Source organism: Thunnus maccoyii, chromosome 3 (assembly GCF_910596095.1).
Source record: "Thunnus maccoyii chromosome 3, fThuMac1.1, whole genome shotgun sequence".
NCBI classification, from domain to species: Eukaryota; Metazoa; Chordata; class Actinopteri; order Scombriformes; family Scombridae; genus Thunnus; species Thunnus maccoyii.
In genome coordinates, this window is record NC_056535.1 from 19,387,763 (window position 1) to 19,410,156 (window position 22,394).

A 22,394-nucleotide genomic window follows, 5' to 3' on the forward strand; every position below is an offset into this window, starting at 1 on the left:
TTCCACTGCTCCATGTGTGTGTCTCATCATCATCCTTTTCAACCATATCTCCTGTTTTTAAAGTCGTTCGGCGTTTTATTGCCACTGTGTATGAATACGTGAACTTTGGAGCAAAATTGACTTTCTTGTAATCTAGTTGGAATCAACCCAGAATAATGATTCCCCCTTGTGGCCATATTGATTACTCAAACAATTCATCTTTTTTATTTTTCTGCTCTGTCTCTTTTGCTGTAGGACTTGAGGCAAAGTGCCAACAGTTCATACTCATATATGGAGAAGTTCGGTGTCAGGATCAGATAATGTGCATTCTTGACTTATTCGTCGTGCTTGAAAATTTCTTTTACTTTATGTAACCTGGCAAGGTGACAAAGAAAACATTGTAATATACAGCACCATCCGCATGGAGCAGCTTTAAGGTGAAATAGGGGAACTTAATTTATAATCAGCTTCAAGTGTGGACAAACAACAATAACAATTTCTAAGCTTGCACTTTTTGTTTGTTTGTGGTGATTCCTGATGTTCCATTGATATAAAAGTCAGACAAATGTCCAGAAATTGGTCTCCATGCTTAAATAAAGCAGCCATACTGAATTTACACCTCCTTGCGTAGAATCACTCTGACGCCGCTGTACATCTTCCCCAGTGCCACGAAGAGCGGGTCAAAGAAATTGTGTATGACCAGTGAGTAGAGTTGACTCCCACATTGGAATTCAATCAGACAGCTCTTAATGAAGGGCACGACAGCCCAGATGTGGCAGAATGACAAACAAGCAAACAGGAGGCCCCAGACCAGTGACAAAGGGATGCCCAGAATGGCACTTAAGATGCAGTAACACCAGTGCTTCGACACAGTGAAGGTGGTGTAGCTGGCTTTCCATACGCCGTCCAGACTGTGCGTGCCAGCAGGCTCTGCGATCACATCTTCAAAGTTGACCTAATGCATACAAACAAGGTCATTTTTTTCAACTGTATTTGATAATGTGGGCTTAAAGCATCAGTTCACACAAATAACAAAATAAAAATGCTTTACCTCAGGCAGTATGCAATGTACTACACATACACAAAACTCAGCATGAGAACAATTTATATTGAAGTGCATAATATGATTATATAAATAATACTTTAATTAAAACTTCAAAATGAAGACTGTTGATTTTCCTGAGTAATAGACATGTTTCTGGAAACAGTCAGAACAGCTGAGTTTTATAAATGGAGTTTTCCAATGCTTTTCACGTGACTTACAAAATCCCACTCATCTCCCAACATTACAATGGTGAAAATATGTTGTTTTCTGATTTGGGTGAACTGACCCTTTAAGGGTTGACTTAAAGCTTAAAATTGACCCTTTAAGCTTCTCAGTTAATAAGATTATCTCATAAATCTAAAATGAATCAAGCAGTGAAGTGCTCTCAAAACCAAAGGCACTTGTAAACAAAAAAGAAAAACATTGTAAATCTCTTCATCTTTTTTTCTAACATTTTATGTGTTTGGGAAATTTTCATTTGCAAAGGATTAACAGTTTATAATCTGTTGTGCATGGCAGACACACAGTTAAATCAGTCAGTCAACCATGACCAAATGTTAGGCCAGAATTATTTGAGGCCATTGCTTAACTGTAAAAATAGATCCCACATATGTGTATATATATAGAGTACACTCCATAACTGATGATTTAGATTTTAGTTTTTTGCATCCATAATGATTAGATTAATTTTTTGTCTATCAAAATTCTGCTTCATCTTGCCCCTTCAGATTATCATGATATCACTGTCTCTAACAGAGAGTGATATCATGATAATGGCTATTTTAGGTACCATATAGAAAACACACATATCTATAGTTGATTAACCTGAATCTTGACATAACAAACATCTGTGATAATAAATAAAAATAGGTCTTTTGCACCTTGACGACATCCTCATTTATTTGCTTGGGGTCCCTGTTGATGAGGTCAATCTCCCTGGTGTGGCTGTCCCTCCTGAGCGCCTGCTCCTGGCTGTGGTTCATGCTAGCCATGCTCCAGGTTTCTGACTGAAGGAGCAGGCTGAAGCTGAATCTGAGATAATGAAGCAAGAGAAGCCGAAATGAGCGGCCGGGTGTGTGACTGCAATCAGAGCCACAGAGGGAAGGGAGTGGCAATGTATAAACTGAAGCTCTGCTCAGTGTTATTCCAATCCAGAAATTCCAGCAGGCAGCAGGCAGCTGCCAGCAATGACTACTTCAAACTGTCAAAAATACAGCAGCTACTACTGACATATCACATCAAGTACAGGGACACACATACACACAATAGTGTTGTCCATGCTTTTGTACAAACGTGACAACTCACAATGGGACATTAAGCAAATAGGGAAGCAATGAGGGAAGCAGGCTGATGTTGCACTTCTCACTACATAGGTGCCATACTCTACAATAAATGTCCCATTTGAATCCTCTCTCTGCACGTGTAGGAAGGCCATGCACATATAAATCTATGGTGTGTTTAATTTATGTGTAAGACTGGCATGTCTCAGTAAGTGTATGATCTAGGGTGAGATCATATAGACATTTCTATCCACACTCAAAAATTGACAGAAAAAAGCAAATGTTGCCTGTATTCTCTATTGTACATACAACAGTAGTTATTAAAAACACAACTTAGCAAGAACATTTGTTTACAATGTATAAATAACTGCATTGTTAAACCACAAAATCAGTATAAGCAGCATATTGGATTTTTATTTTTCTAACAATGCCTGGCCCTTCATATTATCCAAGCAATATGACATATAACAGAGAATGATTAAAATATCTGTTCTGATCACATTAATGAGTCTAAAGTGGAGAAGGAATGAGTTACAGAGGCTGTAATTGCTTCATAGTTCTTTGGAAGTAGATCTTGTCTTCTAATTCATATACAGTATGTACATGTCTGCAAGATGCTCACAGAATGAAACCTTTTCTTCCCACTGGCTCATCACTTAATTTAACAGAACAATTATGTTTTGTATTTAGAGCTAATCTTCTAGACAGAAAAAAACTGTAATCCATGTCTTTTGTTGCCATTTCCTCCCAGCATTATCAATCAATGTAACTTCTTCAGAACTAAATATTCTTACATTTGAAACTTGCAACTTCTAGGATTGAAGTTAGTTCTCAGTAAACATTCATCCCACATGCTTAAACTAAAGAAAATATAAAAACTGAACCTAAACATCATGACATAAAGGTTATACAACATTCAATTTGCATAACAAACTCTGTTAGAATTACTTCAAATTCTAGAAAACATCCGTAATTTTCCTTAGAAAATGTGTCGCCTGCTCAACAAAAAAGGGTCACTTTTATCATTCTCATTTTCTTCAAATCAGGCAGCATAATGGAAGTTATCAACTTATTTGTTAAGAACTCTAATCTCTTTTTGGTCTCGCAAAAGCGATTTCGCACTGTGAAGATGAAGTTAAGAATTACATCATCTTCTTTTTGTCACTGAGTCAAGTCCAAGGCACACCAAATCCCTGTTTGAAAAAGTCACAAGTCTTGTATAATCATTAAAAAGGACTGGCAGATACTATTGGACAATGTTTTATCTGTGGTAAACATGTTATTATGAACATTTTATTTAGGAAGAAATATTAAATAACCAAATATCGATGCCCACTTGGGCTCAGTCCACGAAAACTTGTGCACATAACAAACAATCCCAGTGTGGATTTGCTTCTTGTGTGTGAGTCTCATTCTTTGGCCAGGTGAATGCTGAAGCCTCCACAGCATCTCCCGGCACTCGTGAGGAGGGGACGTACAATGATGTCCAGCACGATGTTCCAAAGGCTCTGTAGCCAGTGTGTGCCAATAAACATACACTTGATCCAGGGACCAATCACCCTGTCATAGAAAGAGACACATAGTGAAAATGATGTAAGACTAAATTTTAGGGGAAAAAAGTCCACATCATGTTCCTTATTGACATTGATTTCTGTATATATTTTATTCTCATCATGCCAGTTTTAGTTTGATATGTACAAGTTTTTTAGATATCTGTTGAAGAAGAATACCCTTTGGGAGCAGACTCAATCATCAAAGGAGAACACATTTAGTTTGGAGACCTGATAATCAAATAACGTCTGAGACAACTCTTTGATTAAACATATGCCAAGTTTGAGTCCTTTCCACCTCCTGACCCCTGCTGATGTGACCTCTCCTGTATTGCCCCTGGATTTGCCTTGATCTTGTATGTAAATGCCCTCCCTGTCTACCCCTTTTGTTTACCATTTGTTAGTCACCCTCCTGACCTCTACTGATCTGACCCCTCCCGACGTGCCCCTGGCAAACCATGATCTTGTATGTAAATGCCCTCACTACTTTGATCCATACTGTAGCTTTTGTTCACCATTTGGTGCTTTGATCTTTACTGTATAAAGTCTCTCCACTTCTTCTGCTCTGGGTCAGTCTACTGTATCAGACCAGCTCTGTGTCAGTATGCTCACCGCATTTCCGGAATGCTATTAAACCACTTCCACCACAGCAAACTTTGAACAAGGACTTGAGTGAAATTTCTTCAACAAATGGTGCCGTGACCCGGATGGCAAGAGACCTTCAACGGAGACTCCTTTCCCAGACCAAAAACACACCAGTGACCAAATCCAAATTTCAGAGGTAAGGTCCTTTTGAAAACCTAATTACTGTTGCTGTGTATTGTTGGAGGTCTGTGGAATTGGAGTCCCGGAGAAGGGTGACGCCATCCTGATTTAAGTAAGTTTGCTGTGTGGTTGTGTATGGGGGTTAATGAGATGTGTTCTCTGTAAGATGTTTCTGTAGATGTTTAGGAACGCTTGTAGTTTCATAACTGAGATTACTTGCTTCTTCCTTGCCTTAGAATCTGACTCGCTCTTCTTAAGGTTTTATATCTCCAGTAATATCCTGTTACAGATAAAATGGCCATTATGAACTAGATCCTGACGAGGATAGGACCAAGGGTTGGTCCCAGTGTTTGGGAAACACTGAGAGATAGTCTGTGGAGATGTTTCTGTAGATGTTTAGGAAACGCTTGTAGTTTCATAACCTAGGAATCTTGACTTGGTTGTGAGGTTACTTGCTTCCTCCTTGCCTTAGAATCTGACTCGCTCTTCTTAAGGTTTTATATCTCCAGTAACATCCAGTGACAGTACTAGATCCTGACGAGGATGAGAAATAGTCCAAAAGGGGACTAGTGAGTAGGCCTACGCAGGTTCCAGTGAAGAAGTAGGGTGATTTGCTCTCCCAGGGATTGACTAGTTCTCCCAATACTCAGAAACAGGTATATTTCATTTGTAAGAATCTGACTCGCTCTCCTTACACAAAAAAATGATTTGTATCTTCTGAGTAGAATGTTGATTTGAAAGATTTGGTAAGTGAATTGTGGGAAAAAGTAGGTGTATATGAAAGTTTTTTTGAAGGGATTTTACAGAAGGAAAATGTAAGTTATTTTAGCAGAAGGTTTGGGAAAGTGTTGACTGGTCCTGTTAAATACATGTATGGTAAATGGTACCAAAAGCTTAAAATTTGTTGCAACATAAAAATAAAAAAAATAAGAAAACGTGATATAAAGAAAATAAAAATTGAAGTACGGAAAATAAATGTTGAAGGAAAAACATTTACAACAAATAAGAGAAAATAAATGTTGAAGGAACAACATTTACAACAAATAAGAGAAAATAAATGTTGAAGGAACAACATTTATAACAAATAAGAGAAAAATGTGGTAAAGAAAGAAATTAGCCACAAATGTAAAATCCTATGCAACTAAGAGTCTAGAAAGAAATAACACAACGCAGAGTTTAAACTAGTGCAACTAGTGTAACGACTAGAAAGAAATAACACAACGCAGAGTTAAAACTAATGAAACTAGTGCCACAGCTAGAAAGAAATAATACAACTCAAAGCATAAAACAAGAAAAAAAAAAATTGGATAAGTCTTCCGGAAGCACCAAAACAAATATGAATGATTAAATCAAAAGATTTAATCTCATATTGCAAAGTTTTTGTTGATGTTTGTCACTTCACGTGTGTCTTTGTCTGTAACTGTTGAGGAACGCGTTTTATGTTTTCTTTTCCTTTTCCAAATCTCATATTGCAAAGTTTTTGTTGATGTTTGTCACTTCACATGTGTCTTTTTCTGTAACTGTTGAGGAACGCATTTTATGTTTTTCCTTTTCCAAATCTTAGAAAATGACTGTTGTAGGAATGATATCGTGATCTGAGACTAAACAAAATTGTTTGTAGATCAAATTATAACAGTTTTTTTTCTAAGTATCTCACTACACAGGCGAAGCAGAGAAAATGGCAGAGAATCCCTGAAGGACTTCACAATTCGGACAAAGTTGACCTCCTGGAAAAGAGGCATTGAGAATTCCTTCATTTGGGGTGAGAAATTGCTCATTTGCAGCAACCCAATCCACATCAACCCTGCCTACGGCACCTCCTTTGAATAGACACATGGGAGACCAACAAACCCCACAGCACAACCAATAGAGCTGTCAGGACTTTGACCAAATTGAAACAAAAAATTGTAACCCAGGCTCCACTAATTAAATTGGCAGAAACAAATGAAGAACCTCATTTAATGGTAGACGTAAATGGAAAATCAACCTCATTTTTGGTCGACACAGGAGCTTCTCTTTCAACTCTACAACCAACGAAATCCATTAATTTGAAAACATCCAAAGAGACAGTCAGAGCTGTGGGGGTTGGAGGCATTCCAATGTGTATACCTATATCTGAGCCTACTATGGTATCTATAGGTCCTTTCACTGAAGGCATGTCAAGTTTCACAACTTCACACTCCTTTCTTCTGTCTGACACCACACCCGTAAATCTACTAGGGAGAGATTTGTTATGCAAACTAAACTGTACCATCTATTGTTCCCCAGATGGCATCTTTTTAGAGACTAATCAACATAACACAACAGCTGTGCTTGCAGCCCTAAAAGATCAAAATCAACACATTTGTGAAGAGAAAGGGAAAATCTATGATAGAATAGTGTCCAGTGTGCCCCCGTCAGTATGGGCTTCTTCTTCTAATGATGTTGGTTTGATTAAGACTGCAGAGCCAGTACAAATATTACTGAAACAAAATGTCTCTCTGCCAAGGATTCCACAGTATCCTCTTTCACAGGAAAAGAGAGAAGGCATTCGTCCTGTCATCCAGTCTTTACTTAACCAAGGAATAATAGTGCCATGCAACAGTCCATGTAATACACCTATACTTCCCGTGAAGAAACCAGGTAAACCAGAATATAGATTCGTACAGTATTTACGAGCTATCAATACAGTAGTACTTCCCCGTTTCCCTTTAGTTCCAAATCCAACTACTGTATTGTCTTCATTACCTGCTAACTCAACTCACTATACGGTACTTGATCTCTGCAGTGCCTTCTTTTCTGTCCCCTTACATACAGACAGCCAGTATTTGTTTGCATTCACCTATGATGGACAACAATATACTTTCACCAGATTACCTCAAGGTTACACTGAGTCACCTACAATATTTTCTCGGGCTTTACACAGTGACCTCAAAGATCTTTCATTTCCAGGAGGTTCAACCCTAATACAATATGTAGACGATTTACCTTTGGCCTCTCCTTCTGCTTCTGCTTGTGAAATTGACACTGTCATCCTTCTCAAGGCTTTAGCTGAAAAGGGTCACAAAACTTCACAAAAGAAAGCTCAGTTGTGTCAAAATGTGGTTCAGTATCTGGGACACACACTATCAGGTTCAACAAGAGTATTAACTGACTCCAGGATAAAAGCCATATTACAAGTGCCCAAACCCACTACTATGTCACAAATGAAAACATTTTTAGGAATGACAGGATATTGCAGACAATGGATAATTGATTATGCATCACTTGCAGCTCCACTCCAAGATATGTCCAAACCCTCAACATGTTCCCAGCCACTCACCTGGTCATCACAAGCCGAGGAATCTTTTTAATAAGCTAAAACAGGGACTGTTGTCAGCTCCTGCACTAGGACTGCCTGACTATAATCAATCCTTCAACCTATTTGTGCATGAGAAATGTGGATTTGCACAATCTGTTCTTACTCAGCGCCATAATTCTGCTTACAGACCTGTTGCTTATTTTTCCTCCAAATTAGACCCAGTAGAGAGAGGACTTCCACCTTGTCTAAAAGCTGTAGCTGCAGCTGCACTTGCAATTAACAATTCTGCTGATATTGTTCTAGGCTTGCCACTCACAGTCATGGTCCCGCATGATGCACTCACCCTAATCACCAGAGAGGCACACAGACATGTGACAGGGACCAGAGAGGCAAAATATGTACTAACACTCACTGCTCCACACATTACACTCAAAAGATGTACCATCCTTAACCCTGCTACACTTCTACCTACAGAAGAGGATGGTGATCCTCATAACTGCATGGATGTCATCTCTTGTTCATCTAAAGCTCGTCCTGACCTTTCTAAACCTCCTATCCCTAACTCTGATCTTGGTTTTCTATACTGATGGCTCTGCTTATAGAGAAAATGGAGTGCCATACGCAGGGTATGCAATTTGTCAATTAATATTAATAATAATTAATAATTTTTCAATTATTGAAAACGTCGCCCTGCCACCCTCAAGCTCCGCCCAAGTAGCTGAGTTGCATGCACTGATGAGAGCCTGCTACCTGGCCAAAGGTAAAACTGTTACCATTTACACCGACTCCAGGTATGCCTTTGGATGTTTACATGACTTTGGCATGTTATGGGCGAACCGAGGTTTCATTACATCCTCGGGGACACCCGTTAAACATGGCAAATTAATCGGTGAACTGTTGGATGCATGTCAACTACCTTCATCTATTGCACTTGTTAAGTGTGAAGCCCACACCAAATCCAACGATCCTGTTTCAAACGGCAATGCTTTGGCTGACCATGCGGCCAAAACAGCTGCCAAAATTGGTAACCCTGTCCATGTTAAGCTCTGTCCTTCCATACCTGCTAACGACCTTGCTTCTCTTAATGATGTAGCCCTCTTACAGGAGACTGCTGATGTGGAGGAGCATAGGTTGTGGTTTTCCCATGGATGTAAATATGTAAATAACTTGTGGGGCCACAATGACGGCCGCATTGTGGCACCTACGCCCCTGTACCCATGGCTTGCACGCATGTCACATGGCTTATCGCATGTAAGTAAAGGAGGAATGTGTCTGACAGTGTTGAAAGACTGGTATGCTCCAGGATTTACATCGTATGCCCAAAAGTACTGTGAGAAATGTTTGATTTGTCAACAGCACAACCCTGGGAAAACAGTACAGACAACAATGTCGACACATCCTCCCCCTCAGGGACCTTTTGAAGCTCTACAACTAGATTTTATTCATATGTCGAAATGTGATGGATATGATAATGTTCTTGTATGTATAGATATGTTTTCAAACTGGCCTGAAGCCTGGCCTTGCAAAAAGGCTGACTCTGCTTCTGTAGTGAAATGCTTGCTGAAGACATTGTTCCAAGATTCGGCATCCCACAGAGCATCAACTCAGACAGAGGAACTCATTTCACTGGACAAATAATGACTGAACTCTGTAACTCACTGGGAATTAAACAAAGACTACATTATCCATACCATCCTCAGTCTGCAGGGCTAGTTGAACGACAAAAATGGTGTTCTGAAGAACAAACTAGCCAAACTGTGTGCTGAAACAGGTCTAAAATGGACATCAATATTGCCATTGGCCTTCATGTCAATGAGAACCACACCCATCAGGAAACACAAACTTACACCTCATGAGATTATTACGGGTAGACCAATGACTGTATCAAGTAATTCAATACTATGCATGAAGAAAATGGATCTTCATGCTATGGATGAATCAATGATATCATTCTGCTCTGCCCTAACCTCTGCTGTTCAGTCAATCCACAGACAAGTAAAAGCTGTCCAGTCTCCTCCTAGTGACCAGCCGTGCCATAACATCCAACCAGAAGACTGGGTCTGCATCAGAGAGTTCCGACACAAGAACGCCCTGAAACCCCGCTGGTCCAAACCACAACACGTCCTGCTTACCACCAACACAGCAATCAAGTGTGAAGGTCGTCCCACGTGGGTCCACGCATCCCACTGTAAGAAGACGCCCCCTCCACCATGCACCCGAAAACGGCAGAATCCATCTTCATCCTGTGGACCTTCTTCTTCATCACCTGTGGGCCCGTAGAGGGGTGGCTGCAGCTCTGGGAAGAAACTCCTCCCCCGAAGGACAACGCAGGGCTGACAGCCCCAGAAGAAGAGGTACAGCACCCGCAGCCGCCGGAGGAGAAGAGGAGCACCGCAGGGCCCAGAGCCCCAGAAGAAGAGGTACAGCGCCCGCAGCCGCCGGAGGAGAAGAGGAGCACCGCAGGGCCCAGAGCCCCAGAAGAAGAGGTACAGCGCCCGCAGCCGCCGGAGGAGAAGAGGAGCACCGCAGGGCCCAGAGCCCCAGAAGAAGAGGTACAGCGCCCGCAACCGCCGGAGGACAAGGAGCAAATCAAACAATCCTACAAACATCACAAACGAGCCCTTTCGATACAACAAGAGGGGAACACACCCAAAATATATGAACCACAGCCCTCAACAAACACATACCTCCAACTGGCAAAAATGGTAGCTGATAACAGCCCCAACCCCAAGAACTGTTATGTATGTGGATTCATCCCACACAGCACCACGGACGGACTCCCATTGATGGCCTTGCCCATCACTTCCTGTGACATCTGCCACATAATACACTTTAACTCAACCTACGAACACTGTGCCTGTCCCAACCCACCTCCAATCAGACAACTGAACTGCCACCAACTGTACACCAACGGTCATTCATGCAACACTCCTGACCCCCTCACCCTCACAATAGTCCCAAAGACATTAGCATGGTGTGTTGAAGGTAAAGGAACCATCAACATAGGAACATCCGAATGTGACACAATTTACACCCCAACAGAAGAACTAAATGAAAAAAAAAAAAAAAAAAAAAAAAGTGTGGATTGAAGAAGAATACCCTTTGGGAGCAGACTCAATCATCAAAGGAGAACACATTTAGTTTGGAGACCTGATAATCAAATAACGTCTGAGACAACTCTTTGATTAAACATATGCCAAGTTTGAGTCCTTTCCACCTCCTGACCCCTGCTGATGTGACCTCTCCTGTATTGCCCCTGGATTTGCCTTGATCTTGTATGTAAATGCCCTCCCTGTCTACCCCTTTTGTTTACCATTTGTTAGTCACCCTCCTGACCTCTACTGATCTGACCCCTCCCGACGTGCCCCTGGCAAACCATGATCTTGTATGTAAATGCCCTCACTACTTTGATCCATACTGTAGCTTTTGTTCACCATTTGGTGCTTTGATCTTTACTGTATAAAGTCTCTCCACTTCTTCTGCTCTGGGTCAGTCTACTGTATCAGACCAGCTCTGTGTCAGTATGCTCACCGCATTTCCGGAATGCTATTAAACCACTTCCACCACAGCAAACTTTGAACAAGGACTTGAGTGAAATTTCTTCAACACTGTCTTCTGATGCATTGTCAACAGGCAACTAAAAGAAGGTCTTTCACTTTCCTGAAACCACAAGGTTATTATTATTTTATACTTTATTATTTCTTAACTTTGGATCAAATCAGGATATGAACTCTTGGTTTTTCTAGCTAATTCTAGTTTTGCTCTATTTATTTTACTAACTGTAACTTGGTACTTCTCAATTTATTTCACCACCATCTGTGTCTGCTAGGGCTTCTCGTTCCTTTCCAGCCGTTTCATAGTTCCTCTTTTTCCACACCACAGTACGCATCCTTTAACTGATTTACATTTCAACTTCCTTCTTAATATAAGAGAATCAGCATTTTATTACAGTTAAATCAACATTACATTTGTTTTAAACCAAGAGGTTATTTTCCAAAACTACTCATTTAGTCTACTTAGCATTGTTCCGTTACCATTTTCCTTCAGTACTTAACAAGTTACATTCATACATCATTCTTCTAAAATCAAAACCTTTTAGCTTCTTTTTAGCTCTCCTATCATACTGATGTGTCATGTTTATCTTTCTCTTGCATCTTGGATTTATTAGCCAGATAATAAAGGGGTACACCAGCAATTTGAAGTCATTTTGTAAACACTTCCGTCTTTCCAACTCCACCTACAGATAGTAACGTAGGCTTTCAGTAATAAATTTATTGTGTCCAAGCCCTGATGGCATCAGGGTTATTTTTTCACACTTTGGAAAGCTCCTTCCAGAGCTACTGAGGGCATTATACAACTACAGGCTGAGTAGTAGCCTCCTTATGATGAATAAACTGAACATTAACCTTTAATAATATTAGTAGCACAGATCATTCTTAGAGTACTGTTTAATGTCATTATTTCATAATGGCATTTATTTTATGATGTCTTTCTTCATGACAGTGGAGTCACTAATGTCTGTCCCCTCACTTTTCAGCCATCCCATGTACCTTCTTCCTCCAAGCAGCCAAGAATCCAGCTAGATCCATTTAGCCACAACAAAGAGAAAAACTGCATTTTTGCTCTCCACAGGGTTGTGTGTCTTTCGCTGACAATATCTTCAGAATGCAGCCTGCTGCTGCTGGATTTTAATTTTAATGCTAAATCTAAGCTCCTGAGCCTACCAAAGTAATTAGCTGCCTACCTATGTGTAGCCTTGTTAAGCTAAATAAAAGGGGAGGTTAGGTACAATGTAACTGTGCATTGTGTATTTATTTACATCAGCAGCCTCTAGTTGCCTGAGTCAAATTACTTTGGCATTGTTGTTGCTTTAGCTAACAAGAGCTAGCTGGCTAAAGTTTGGTAACAGGTGAGCCTGCTAAGAGACACAAGGGCACATGTGAATGGCTGACACGTTTAGGGGGTGTAAACTGATTACAACTCCAATGTCATGTAAAGTGACATTATGGTGTTTGGGGAAAATGTCATGAAATAAAAACAGACTTTTTACGATAAAAAAAAAAAATCTATAGTGAAATAAAAATGAAAAACATGTCATAGTGAGTCAAATTTTCATAATAAATTGTAATAATTGCATAATATTTTTTGTGTATTAATGTATTTTATGCTATTTATTCATATGATTATTTATTTTACAATATCTTATTTATTTACTCAATATTGCAGGCTTTCGGCCTCCATATACCACAAACAAAATTTCATTCACCCCCATTTTATTGGGGTGGAAGCAGAAATTTCAGGAATGTATATTTCAAAACCTGGCCAAATTAAATCCAATCTATTTGTGTGGCAAATTGGAAAATATTTTGTTCCCTTAATATGTGGAGGAAGGCAGCAAGATCTAAACCTACCAGATGTGGAAGCAGCTAAGGAGTGCAAAGAGGAGACCAGAGATGATTGACGTGGGAATGGCCAGAAGCACTGTGACTATGCGGTAAACCCAAACCCTAGACACTTCAAACAGAGCATTGCTCCAGATCCACACTCTGTCCCCACTGCGCACAGACACCGGCTCAGCGATCACATCCTCAAACGTCACCTAGAGACACAAAGAGAAAGCGTGCTGATGCTACTGAGGTGAACAATTATGTCAGGTTTCTGCTTGGCTTGATTCACTTTAGACAAATAAGTTATATCCACTGGAGGGCAGTGCAATAAGCCAAGCAGCTATGTTCTGGTGGTTTTGTGTGATTTTTTCATCAGCATTACTGCATGCAACAAATGCACAAAAAGTCCAAAAAACAAAGTTCAGTGTTGCTAGTGTATAAGAATACAATACCTTGAGGCAGTCATTGATACCTCGGGGGTCTCTGACATTTAGTAGAGGTTTTGTATCACTGATTTCCACTAACGTAGACGTATGAATGTTTTCCTCGTCTTCCAGAGCAGGAGGGGCCCTCCACAGCGTCTGAGGTTCCTCCCCATTATCAAATTCGTCATGGTCACTGGAGTCCCCCAAATCGATCTCTACCTCCTCTGAATCTTCCCCTTTCATCATGGTGTCTATCCAAACGTGAAGAAAACACAACCCAGAGAGCAGAGTGGGTGCCTGTCACTTCCCGTAACAGCTCAGACCAAGGCCGCTGACTGGACCCCTCAGCTGGCTGTGTGCAGTGAGGTTATATTGGGAACGTTACAGTGCCCTGGGTGGTATTTGCAGATGGTCTTTCAAGTCAAGATCATTTTCCTGTGCTGTGGGAGGATAGAGAGATATAAATACTGTGAGCAGGGAGATGGTTCTGTATACACTGATACACCCTACTGGGAATGCATCACACATACAATATGAGATAGATCTACCAGCAAGATAGAGTAAAACAAATGAATAAATGATTGCACATTATGTAATTCATATTAGAATATCAAGTACCTTATTGGTGTTACAGATTATATGATGGTGTGTACTTATGGTCAGTGATGGAATATTTTTTACTTAAGTAAAAGTATCAGTGCAACAATGTTAAGTATCAAAAGAAGTATATAAGGTAAAGTATATATAAAATGATTTGATTGATTGTTAATACTAATTCTCAATGCATAAGTAGCATTTTACTGTTTTAGCTGATAGAAGGGGAGCTTTGGTGGAACTGCTAACAACTCATAGACATCAGATGCCAAGGAGCCCCAACTACACATTGCAGAACAATGCATTTTGCAATGCATTCAATGTTAAAGATTATCATGTATTTTAATGTAAAATGAAAATCTTAAAGCAACCAGTAACTACAGTACTGTGCAAAAGATTTAAGCACTAAAAGTAAAGTTTCAATAATGCCATGAATAGTTTTTATTTATCAGTTAGCTTCATACAAAGTGCAGTAAACAGAAAAGACGTAAATGAAATCCATATTTGGTGTGACCACACTTTGCTTATAAAACAGCACCAGTTCTCCTCAGTACACCTGCACACAGTTTTTCAAGGTTCTTGGCAGGTTGGTTGTTCCTGCATCTTGGAGAAGTTGCCACAGTTCTTCTGTGGATTTAGGCATCTCAGTTGCTTCTGTCTCTTCATGTAATCCCAGACTGACTCCATGATGTTGATATCAGGGCTCTGTGGGGGCCATAACATCTTTTGCAGGACTCCTTGTTCTTCTTGTCAATGAAGATAGCTCCTCATGACTCTGGCTGTATGTTTGGGGTCATTGTGATGCTGCAGAATAAATTTGGGACTGACCAGATGCCTCCCTGATGGTATTGCATATATGGATAAACAACTAAAAGTGCCTTAAACCCTGTGAACATCAGATGAATGTAGTAGAGTAAAAAGTACAACATTTAAGTATAAAGTAGCAGAAAATGGAAAACTCAAGAAAAAAAAGTACACCAAAATTGCACTCAAGTACAGTTTAAGTAACAGCATTCAGTTACTTTCCAGCCTGTTTATGGCTTAGTAAGATCATGTAACTTGAGATAATTGTTATTGGGTCAGTGTACTAGTTGATCTGAAAGACAATACTGCCTCCCACTGGGCAATAATGAAAATTAAATCTCTTTTTTTGAAATCACCTCTCTTCATTTATATAATCGGGTGTGCATGTGTGCCCAATTCTTGTGCTTAACATTTAATCAAAACGATTTGCACGTGCTATCCTAAACTGTTATGGTATGACAACTCACAAATTCTGTGCTATAATTCTGTGCATTGCTGCCTTGGTGCTCTTTCCAGTTCATCAAAAGCAACAATGTGGAAGCACCAGGAGATGTACTGCATGCTATCTCAGCATCCTCCACTAGGCTCAGATAGCATGAAGAGCATTCTCAGGTCTCTGCACTCTCTCATGTGTAAAGCATGTTTTGCAACATGCTTTTAAGGAAAAAACCTTTTCACCTCTGTCAACCTTTGGACCCATTATCCAGTCATCCTCGGTGCTATTAATAGGTCAGCTATGAATCCACTCACTTAGACCTTATCAGACTCTTCACAGCTACCTGTCAGACCTTTATCTCATGTTGCTCTCATCATCATCTTTACCAAATGATGTGCCAGTGCAGCAGGTGGCAATGTGATAATCTAATAAAATAATGTAAATATACTAAGTACCTCCTACAGAGATGTCCTCACCTCATACTTCCTCCTCATACTTGTTCTGTCCATTTGCAAAACTCAGTGATTTTAAGAGATACACATCCACATGTTTGACCTATGCACTTTCCTATTTCAAAAAAAGATCTGTGTTTCAATGACAAACTACTATACCAAGTATGTAACAAACTGTACAGCTGTTCAGAGTTGAGTATAAGTGAACTACTCTACCATGACCTGTGAACAGTCTCCATGGTAATGATCATTTCTGCCTGCTGGATGAAGACAGAGAGAGAGAACACAGTGTATTGATGACAGAAAGTTTCCTGTGTCGGTGCAGGAGACGACGGTATGCTAATGGGCTGCACGCCTCGCCAGATGGGGTTTGTTTGTGTCCGTGGCTGCACAGGTGGAGTCAGCAGAGAGTGTGAGTGAGTGCGTGAGTAAGAGACACATTCTGTATGTCGCAGCTCATCAAACCATGTGGTTCTCATGAAGACGTCACATGAATTTTGGGGAGTTTGTAGGACAATTTATAGGATAGCTGAATTCTTTTTTTTTTTTTCGATTTTTCTGTAATTGTTGCTTTTCTTTGGTGAAATTCTGTTTTCCGCCTCTTGGCAATTTTGAAAAAACATATTCAGCTGAACTGTCCATTCAAAATAACAAACAAATATTAGGATCATATTTGTTGTAAAAGATACAATTAACACAAAAGTTTATGTATTTTTTCATGATTCTGACTTCTTGGATAAAGAAAGAATGACAAAAAATGAAATAAAGAAATTAAATAATGAACCTTTATATATTTTGAATATGGTGTTAAAGCCCATGAAGTTTTTTATTTCTCTTGCTAGAGAAATATTTCTCTATACATTTAATAGTCATGACTAAGCAACCAACTGTCAAAGTTAAACTTTTGGTATAATTTATTTAGAGTTTAACACTCAAAAAAGCTGCAAATCTGTTTCAGCAGGACTGTGTGACTGTGGTTTGATCAGATTTGATTTAAAGTGGCCTGGCATAATGAGTCAACAACCCAACAACCCAAATATACATACAATTGTCATTTGCAAACTGAATATTTTACAACATATGTGATTCTAACAGTTTTGTAAAGGTGAGAAATGTTGTCTTAGACCAAAAATCTATGGCGTCAAATGAGGCTCAGGGGAATGAAAACATAAAAAAAGTACCGATCTGCTTAATAGTAAATAGTCGTCACTTGTTTGGATCTTAATCACATTCATTTTAGTGAGTGGAGGAAATATGTGTGTGTGTTTTTTTTAACCAGTGCTTTAATTTAACTCCAACTACAGTTCATGGCTCTGTTCTCAACAGCAGCAGCTTATGTGGGGCATGACAGTGTTCCTGCTCAGCACCTGTCAGTCCAGCTGTTTTCAGTACAATAGGTCAGACTGATTACTTGTTATGTCTAGTTGACAGTGCAGTCGCCAATCTCAGTGGTTCTCATCCAAGAGGAGAAATGTGAGAAGCATTCATGTTGAAGCACTGGATTCTCTGTATACAAGACACTTATTTTCCACAAAATAGCAGCAATTCATAGCTTAATTAGAAGAAGTGTTGTTGGGGAGCCTGTAAGATGTACACTTGCTTACTTGGATGTGGTTGAAAAGCTGTCATGTCGTATGTGTACATGCAGTTCTGAGGAAACTCATCCTGCTATAAACTGTTTGAGGGAAGGTTTGATGAAATAATGTGGCTCGGTCTGTTAGACAGCACCATCAATCACACCTTCTGCCTTTGATTCTGCAGGAGTGGCTTTCTCATTATCGCTGCCTGGGCGACAACAGAGGAGCTCATCAAGTTTAAAGTAAACAGACAGCGCAAGGTACAGCTAAGCACGCAGAAGAGCATTAGGTCATTTGAATACATTTACCATTAAGTACAGCCGAATAACAAACCGCACTCAAATGAGCTCAAGCCACGAATTCTCATTTTCTATAGCGAGTGGGCTTGTGTTTGATCTACAATGAATGTGCTTTGCAACAGAGAAGGACAGTTGATGTGATTGTCTTGATTTAATAAAGCTGCCACTGAGGTGGGAGGTCCTTCACTTTAATTAGCAACTTATGAAGACTGCTGAGGCTCAAATATTCATTAAACTGAATTGGGGTGATGAAACAGGTAGTCAGCTCTTTGAACTGTGTTTTCATCATCCCTATTGGCCTTTTTTCATATAATTTTATTATATACAGTATATCATATTCAAAAGACTGGTTACTAAAGTGTCTGAATTTTCAGCTTCAGTGGTCTCTATAGTCAACCTCCTGAGTGGAGAGGGGCTTTCATTTCATTTGATGTGAACTGAGTTCATCTTCGTTTTCCAAAATGGGACCATAATGCACAACATGTACATTATAGTGTATAGAGTTTCCTATTTTTTCCATTTTTTTTTCCTTAAGTAGTTTCAGGGTTGAATCAGCTCTTCACTGAAGATATTTGATATTTACATTGAGGGAAATATTCAAACCCAAGACTGAACCATTTAATCAGATTAAAATACTATAGATGTCTTGTTCATCATTTTATAGACATTTCTCAAAACTTCAGAAATATTTGGTATCTTTGGGATCTCCACTGAAGTTCTGTGGGTTTGAGCAATGTTTGGCTGCTCAGCATGAGCTTGTAATGACTGGCCGATCTAAATACAGTAGCTGAATACAGTAAATCATAGTATGGTTAATTAAAGTATCTATACAGCATTTAAGAGTGGACTAGAGAGTAAAGCCACAGCCCTAAACCTGTATGAAAAAATCAGCACACAACAATTTACCTCAAAATATTCCTTTTAAATAACACATTTTAGATTATTGTGATGACAATGATAAGGCATATCTGTGTATATGTGACTATTTGAGTGTGTAGATTTACGTGGGTGTAATTGTATGTGTACAGAATCTGTTTACAGCAAACTTCTAATCAAGTGTTATGTAATTTTTGTACGCTGAAATGCAGAAGGTACATTAACCCTTGTATTAGGGTGTGTATGTGTGTTGACATTCCCAATAAATCACTGCTTGTACTTGACTATATTTTATTATATTGGCTTTGCTGTCTATTATGAATGTTGCGCTTGCACTTTGCAGCAGTTACATGAATGTATTTACAGTTTGAGACCATAAAATGGCACAGTGTTATCTTGCTTTTAACAAATCTGACTCAGTGTCTATGAATTACTTGTGTTTTTGGATTTCAGTATGTGTATGTATGTGTGTAGGATGATTTTTCCCCTGCCTGTCAGTACGCTGTCTCGAACATTTGTCACTCCTCCCAATTGTTACAGTATATCTCAGCAACAAGCAAGGCAGGGGTAATTTTTACACGTCTCTCTATTTAATTTATTTATTTGTTTACTGATTTATGTTTATCTCTGGGTGGTATTTACAGTTACCAGCGCGTCTATTTGATGTTATCCTTTAAGTCTAATCTGTGTGGGAGACCTTCACGTTCATAAAATTGACTTAATTGATCGATACATGTAGAATATTAAGGATTCATTTGGTTTAGTAAGAATAAACTGTATAACCCATAATTTATGTCTACAGTATTTGACAAGTAGGTCATATTCACAGATAACTGTATGGTTTATCTGCCAGTGTACACATATTAAGAGGGTATTAGAGACAACCACTTCAGCTGTTATGAAATGGTATTTTCTCCTTATATAACCATGTGCTGACCGGGTTCAGTGTTAGGCTTTTTAATAAATAGACACATAGAGGTCATAGAGGTAAAAGCACAGAAAAAAGTGCAAATGCATGTACCATATTACTGATGCTTTTTTTAGTGCCCTGTAAGAGATGGAAATTTCTCTTTTACATTTTAAAGCATGTAGCTGGCACACTTATCCAAAGCAACTTACAGTGAGTGAGCTCAAGCATACTTTGCAGGACACGTGATGGACTTTTAATGGGGAGGCCGGCTGTTGATCTCATGGTTACAGGACAGTCTGATCATCCTTTAGCTGTCCCTTTAAAATTAATTAATAATTATGACTAAACAGAGAGTTGTGTATTATTCTCTGCTTTCAGAAGATATTACATTTTTGATGACACTTTTGAATGACCCATTATATAATTTTTTAACTGCCCTGCCCAGAGGATATATTTAAATCTACTGTGTACATATGGCTTACTAGTGATGAACACTACAGTAGGACTCACTGCTTACTAATTATGATTTACATAGATGACCAAAAAAGATCTGTATTTATTTGCACAATTAAAGCAATAGGAAACAACAACTTCTTGGACAAAAAGTGACGTGTCTCTTCTTTGAGTACAATAAATTAAGTCACTGCAACATAACAACATTGAATTGTGAGATAATTACTCATACAAAGAATATTGCTGCTGTATTGATATATCCTATAAAACAATAGTCTCCAGAACTTACAGATAATGTAAGAATTCATTGTCATTATCACTATCAGTGGATTAGAAATTAATTCTCTCTGAGATATTCATATGTGTTTACCAGATATACTGTCATGATATACTTCCATCATTACTATTCAAGTATAACATCAAATGTATGCTCATTCCTCTTTAATAATGCTGATGTACCAATTGCTGATGAAAAGTAACTTTGCTTTAGTAGCTATAAAGTGTTCCTTATGAGATTAGTAACTGTATCACCGCTAGTTTTACCACAAATAAAGTAACAATAATTTAACACCATTAGCACTCTGTTCAAGTACATCTTTCAGTGTAATATTTGAATAAAAGGAAAAATGTATGTCAAGTTTCAAAGACAAAAACTGAGTGTTTATTCTTGATGCTATTTTCTTAGCTTTTACTGTATGCAAATACAGTTTACAGACATATTGCAGACAGCCATCAAGTACTGTTAACCCCCATGGATCACTTGTTGCTGTAATAATCTTGCAGGCTATTAATCCAGTGGCACAACAGTGAGGTATATCTAACTGAACTCCTCTGGGATCTGCCCTGGTATCCTGAAACCAGTCTGCCCCGTTTGATCCAGAGTGCTTCTGGGACTGGATGTAGCAAAGCTTGCGTGCGTCTCTACTGTGCAGCTGGTCCTATGGAGGAACTGCAAGAAGTTCTCATGACCTGAGCCCTCATGGCTGGAGACAGCCAGCTCCACTGGCCTGGCTGAGTAGCAGCGTCTGAGTTTACAAAGCTCCTCCCTGATCTGCCGGTTAAGAAGCCCATAGAAAAATGGGTTGATAGCAAAGGAGGAATATGCTAGCCAGGTGACTGTTTCCTCCAAGTCATCAGGAATCTTGGGGGTTGCATCTATTGTCAGATGGAGGTGGAAGGCAAAGTAAGGCAGCCAGCAGATCAGAAACTGGCCAACAATAACCACCAGAGTGAGTGCGGCTTTACCTCCTCCAAAAGGCCGGTCACGTACAGTCCTGCGTGGGGCGTTGCGGGTTGTAATGATGGTAGTCTGGCTGTTTATTGAGTCAGAGCGGTGCTTCGGTTGGCTGTTTGTCCAAGAGGGCAAAGGTCCATGTTGCCGGGCAGCTACACGAGCCACCTTATATACATTACAATAGACAGCAAAAATCACAACTGCAGGCAGGCAGAAACAGGTGACACTAAAGAAGACAGAGAAGATCCGTCTGTGGTCACTGTGGCTCCAATGCAGCGAGCAGTGAGCAGCACTGATGGAGCTCAGGCTGCCGTATGATGGCCACCCAAATACAGTGGACAACCCCAGCACGGAGGAGGCCACCCACACCGTCACCATGACGCCTGCAGTCAGCTTCAGCGTCATCTTCACCTCATAGCGCATGGGGTGGACAATGTAGTAGTAACGCTCCACACTGATGGCTGTGATGGTAAAGATAGAGGCAGCTATGAGAATTACATTGAGGAAGACATAGACCTGGCACTCCAGCATAGTGAACACCACGCCAGCAAAGTACGGGGAGCTTGACACAATCCCGAGAGGCATGAGCAAGATGGCACATAACAGGTCCACCGCACACAGGTGGCACACAAAGGCAAATTTCCTGAGATGAGGGGCTTTTATTACAACCACCAGAACAGCGGTGTTGGCTAGAACTGCCAGAACATTCAGGGTCACCATGAAAAATATCCCTGTCACGTCCTTGAAGCGTGTCTGCGGGTTGGGAAGGTTGCCCAGCTGTCTGCTGGGAGCTGAGGGCATCGGTGCCCAAATGGAGGTGCTGTCATTGTACTCTGGAGTCAAAGATGAACTGTTTTCCTCCATTATTCATAGTAAAGGTCTCAAAGTGCACATCTGTATTCCAGACCCCACAATTGTTCAGCTATCAGCCGAAGGATCCATCAGACATCAAAAGAAATATTCTTGACTCCTGTGTTGGAGAAAATAGAGTCAATTAAAACAGGACACTTAACATTTATGGCAAATTATGTTCAGTAAAGACTGCATT

The 22,394-nt window shown here is 39.8% G+C and overlaps 3 protein-coding genes across 3 annotated transcripts; all 3 read right to left on the reverse strand.

Annotated features, from left to right (window-relative positions):
- Positions 1–592: 592 nt before the first annotated feature.
- Positions 593–2,047, reverse strand: LOC121894579 (caveolin-3-like). Its single transcript, XM_042407275.1, has 2 exons — positions 1,906–2,047; positions 593–934 (listed from the first exon to the last, which is right to left on the reverse strand). The coding sequence occupies exons 1-2, from the start codon at positions 2,014–2,016 to the stop codon at positions 593–595; spliced, it is 453 nt and encodes a 150-aa protein (XP_042263209.1). The 5' UTR covers positions 2,017–2,047.
- Positions 2,048–2,692: 645 nt separating this feature from the next.
- zgc:172270 (uncharacterized protein LOC100136849 homolog) lies at positions 2,693–14,081 on the reverse strand. The gene is made up of 3 exons (XM_042401928.1): positions 13,739–14,081; positions 13,311–13,498; positions 2,693–3,864 (listed from the first exon to the last, which is right to left on the reverse strand). Exons 1-3 carry the CDS (start codon positions 13,955–13,957, stop codon positions 3,714–3,716), a joined length of 558 nt encoding a protein of 185 aa, XP_042257862.1. The 5' UTR covers positions 13,958–14,081; the 3' UTR covers positions 2,693–3,713.
- Positions 14,082–20,885: 6,804 nt separating this feature from the next.
- On the reverse strand, positions 20,886–22,210 carry si:ch211-213o11.11 (probable G-protein coupled receptor). The gene has a single exon (XM_042407396.1). It carries the CDS (start codon positions 22,208–22,210, stop codon positions 20,930–20,932), a length of 1,281 nt encoding a protein of 426 aa, XP_042263330.1. The 3' UTR covers positions 20,886–20,929.
- Positions 22,211–22,394: the final 184 nt, after the last annotated feature.

Bases quoted from the DNA above. Each gene is read 5' to 3' on its own strand.
- LOC121894579 (XM_042407275.1), bottom strand. From the start codon at position 2,016: ATGGCTAGCATGAACCACAGCCAGGAGCAGGCGCTCAGGAGGGACAGC. The intron at 935-1,905 runs GTGCAAAAGACC...TGTATGCATTAG, and splicing joins TAAATGAGGATGTCGTCAAG to GTCAACTTTGAAGATGTGAT.
- zgc:172270 (XM_042401928.1), bottom strand. From the start codon at position 13,957: ATGATGAAAGGGGAAGATTCAGAGGAGGTAGAGATCGATTTGGGGGAC. The intron at 13,499-13,738 runs GTATTGTATTCT...TTGTGTCTCTAG, and splicing joins GTATCAATGACTGCCTCAAG to GTGACGTTTGAGGATGTGAT. The intron at 3,865-13,310 runs GTAGGTTTAGAT...TTTCTATGACAG, and splicing joins CTTAGCTGCTTCCACATCTG to GGTGATTGGTCCCTGGATCA.
- si:ch211-213o11.11 (XM_042407396.1), bottom strand. From the start codon at position 22,210: ATGGAGGAAAACAGTTCATCTTTGACTCCAGAGTACAATGACAGCACC.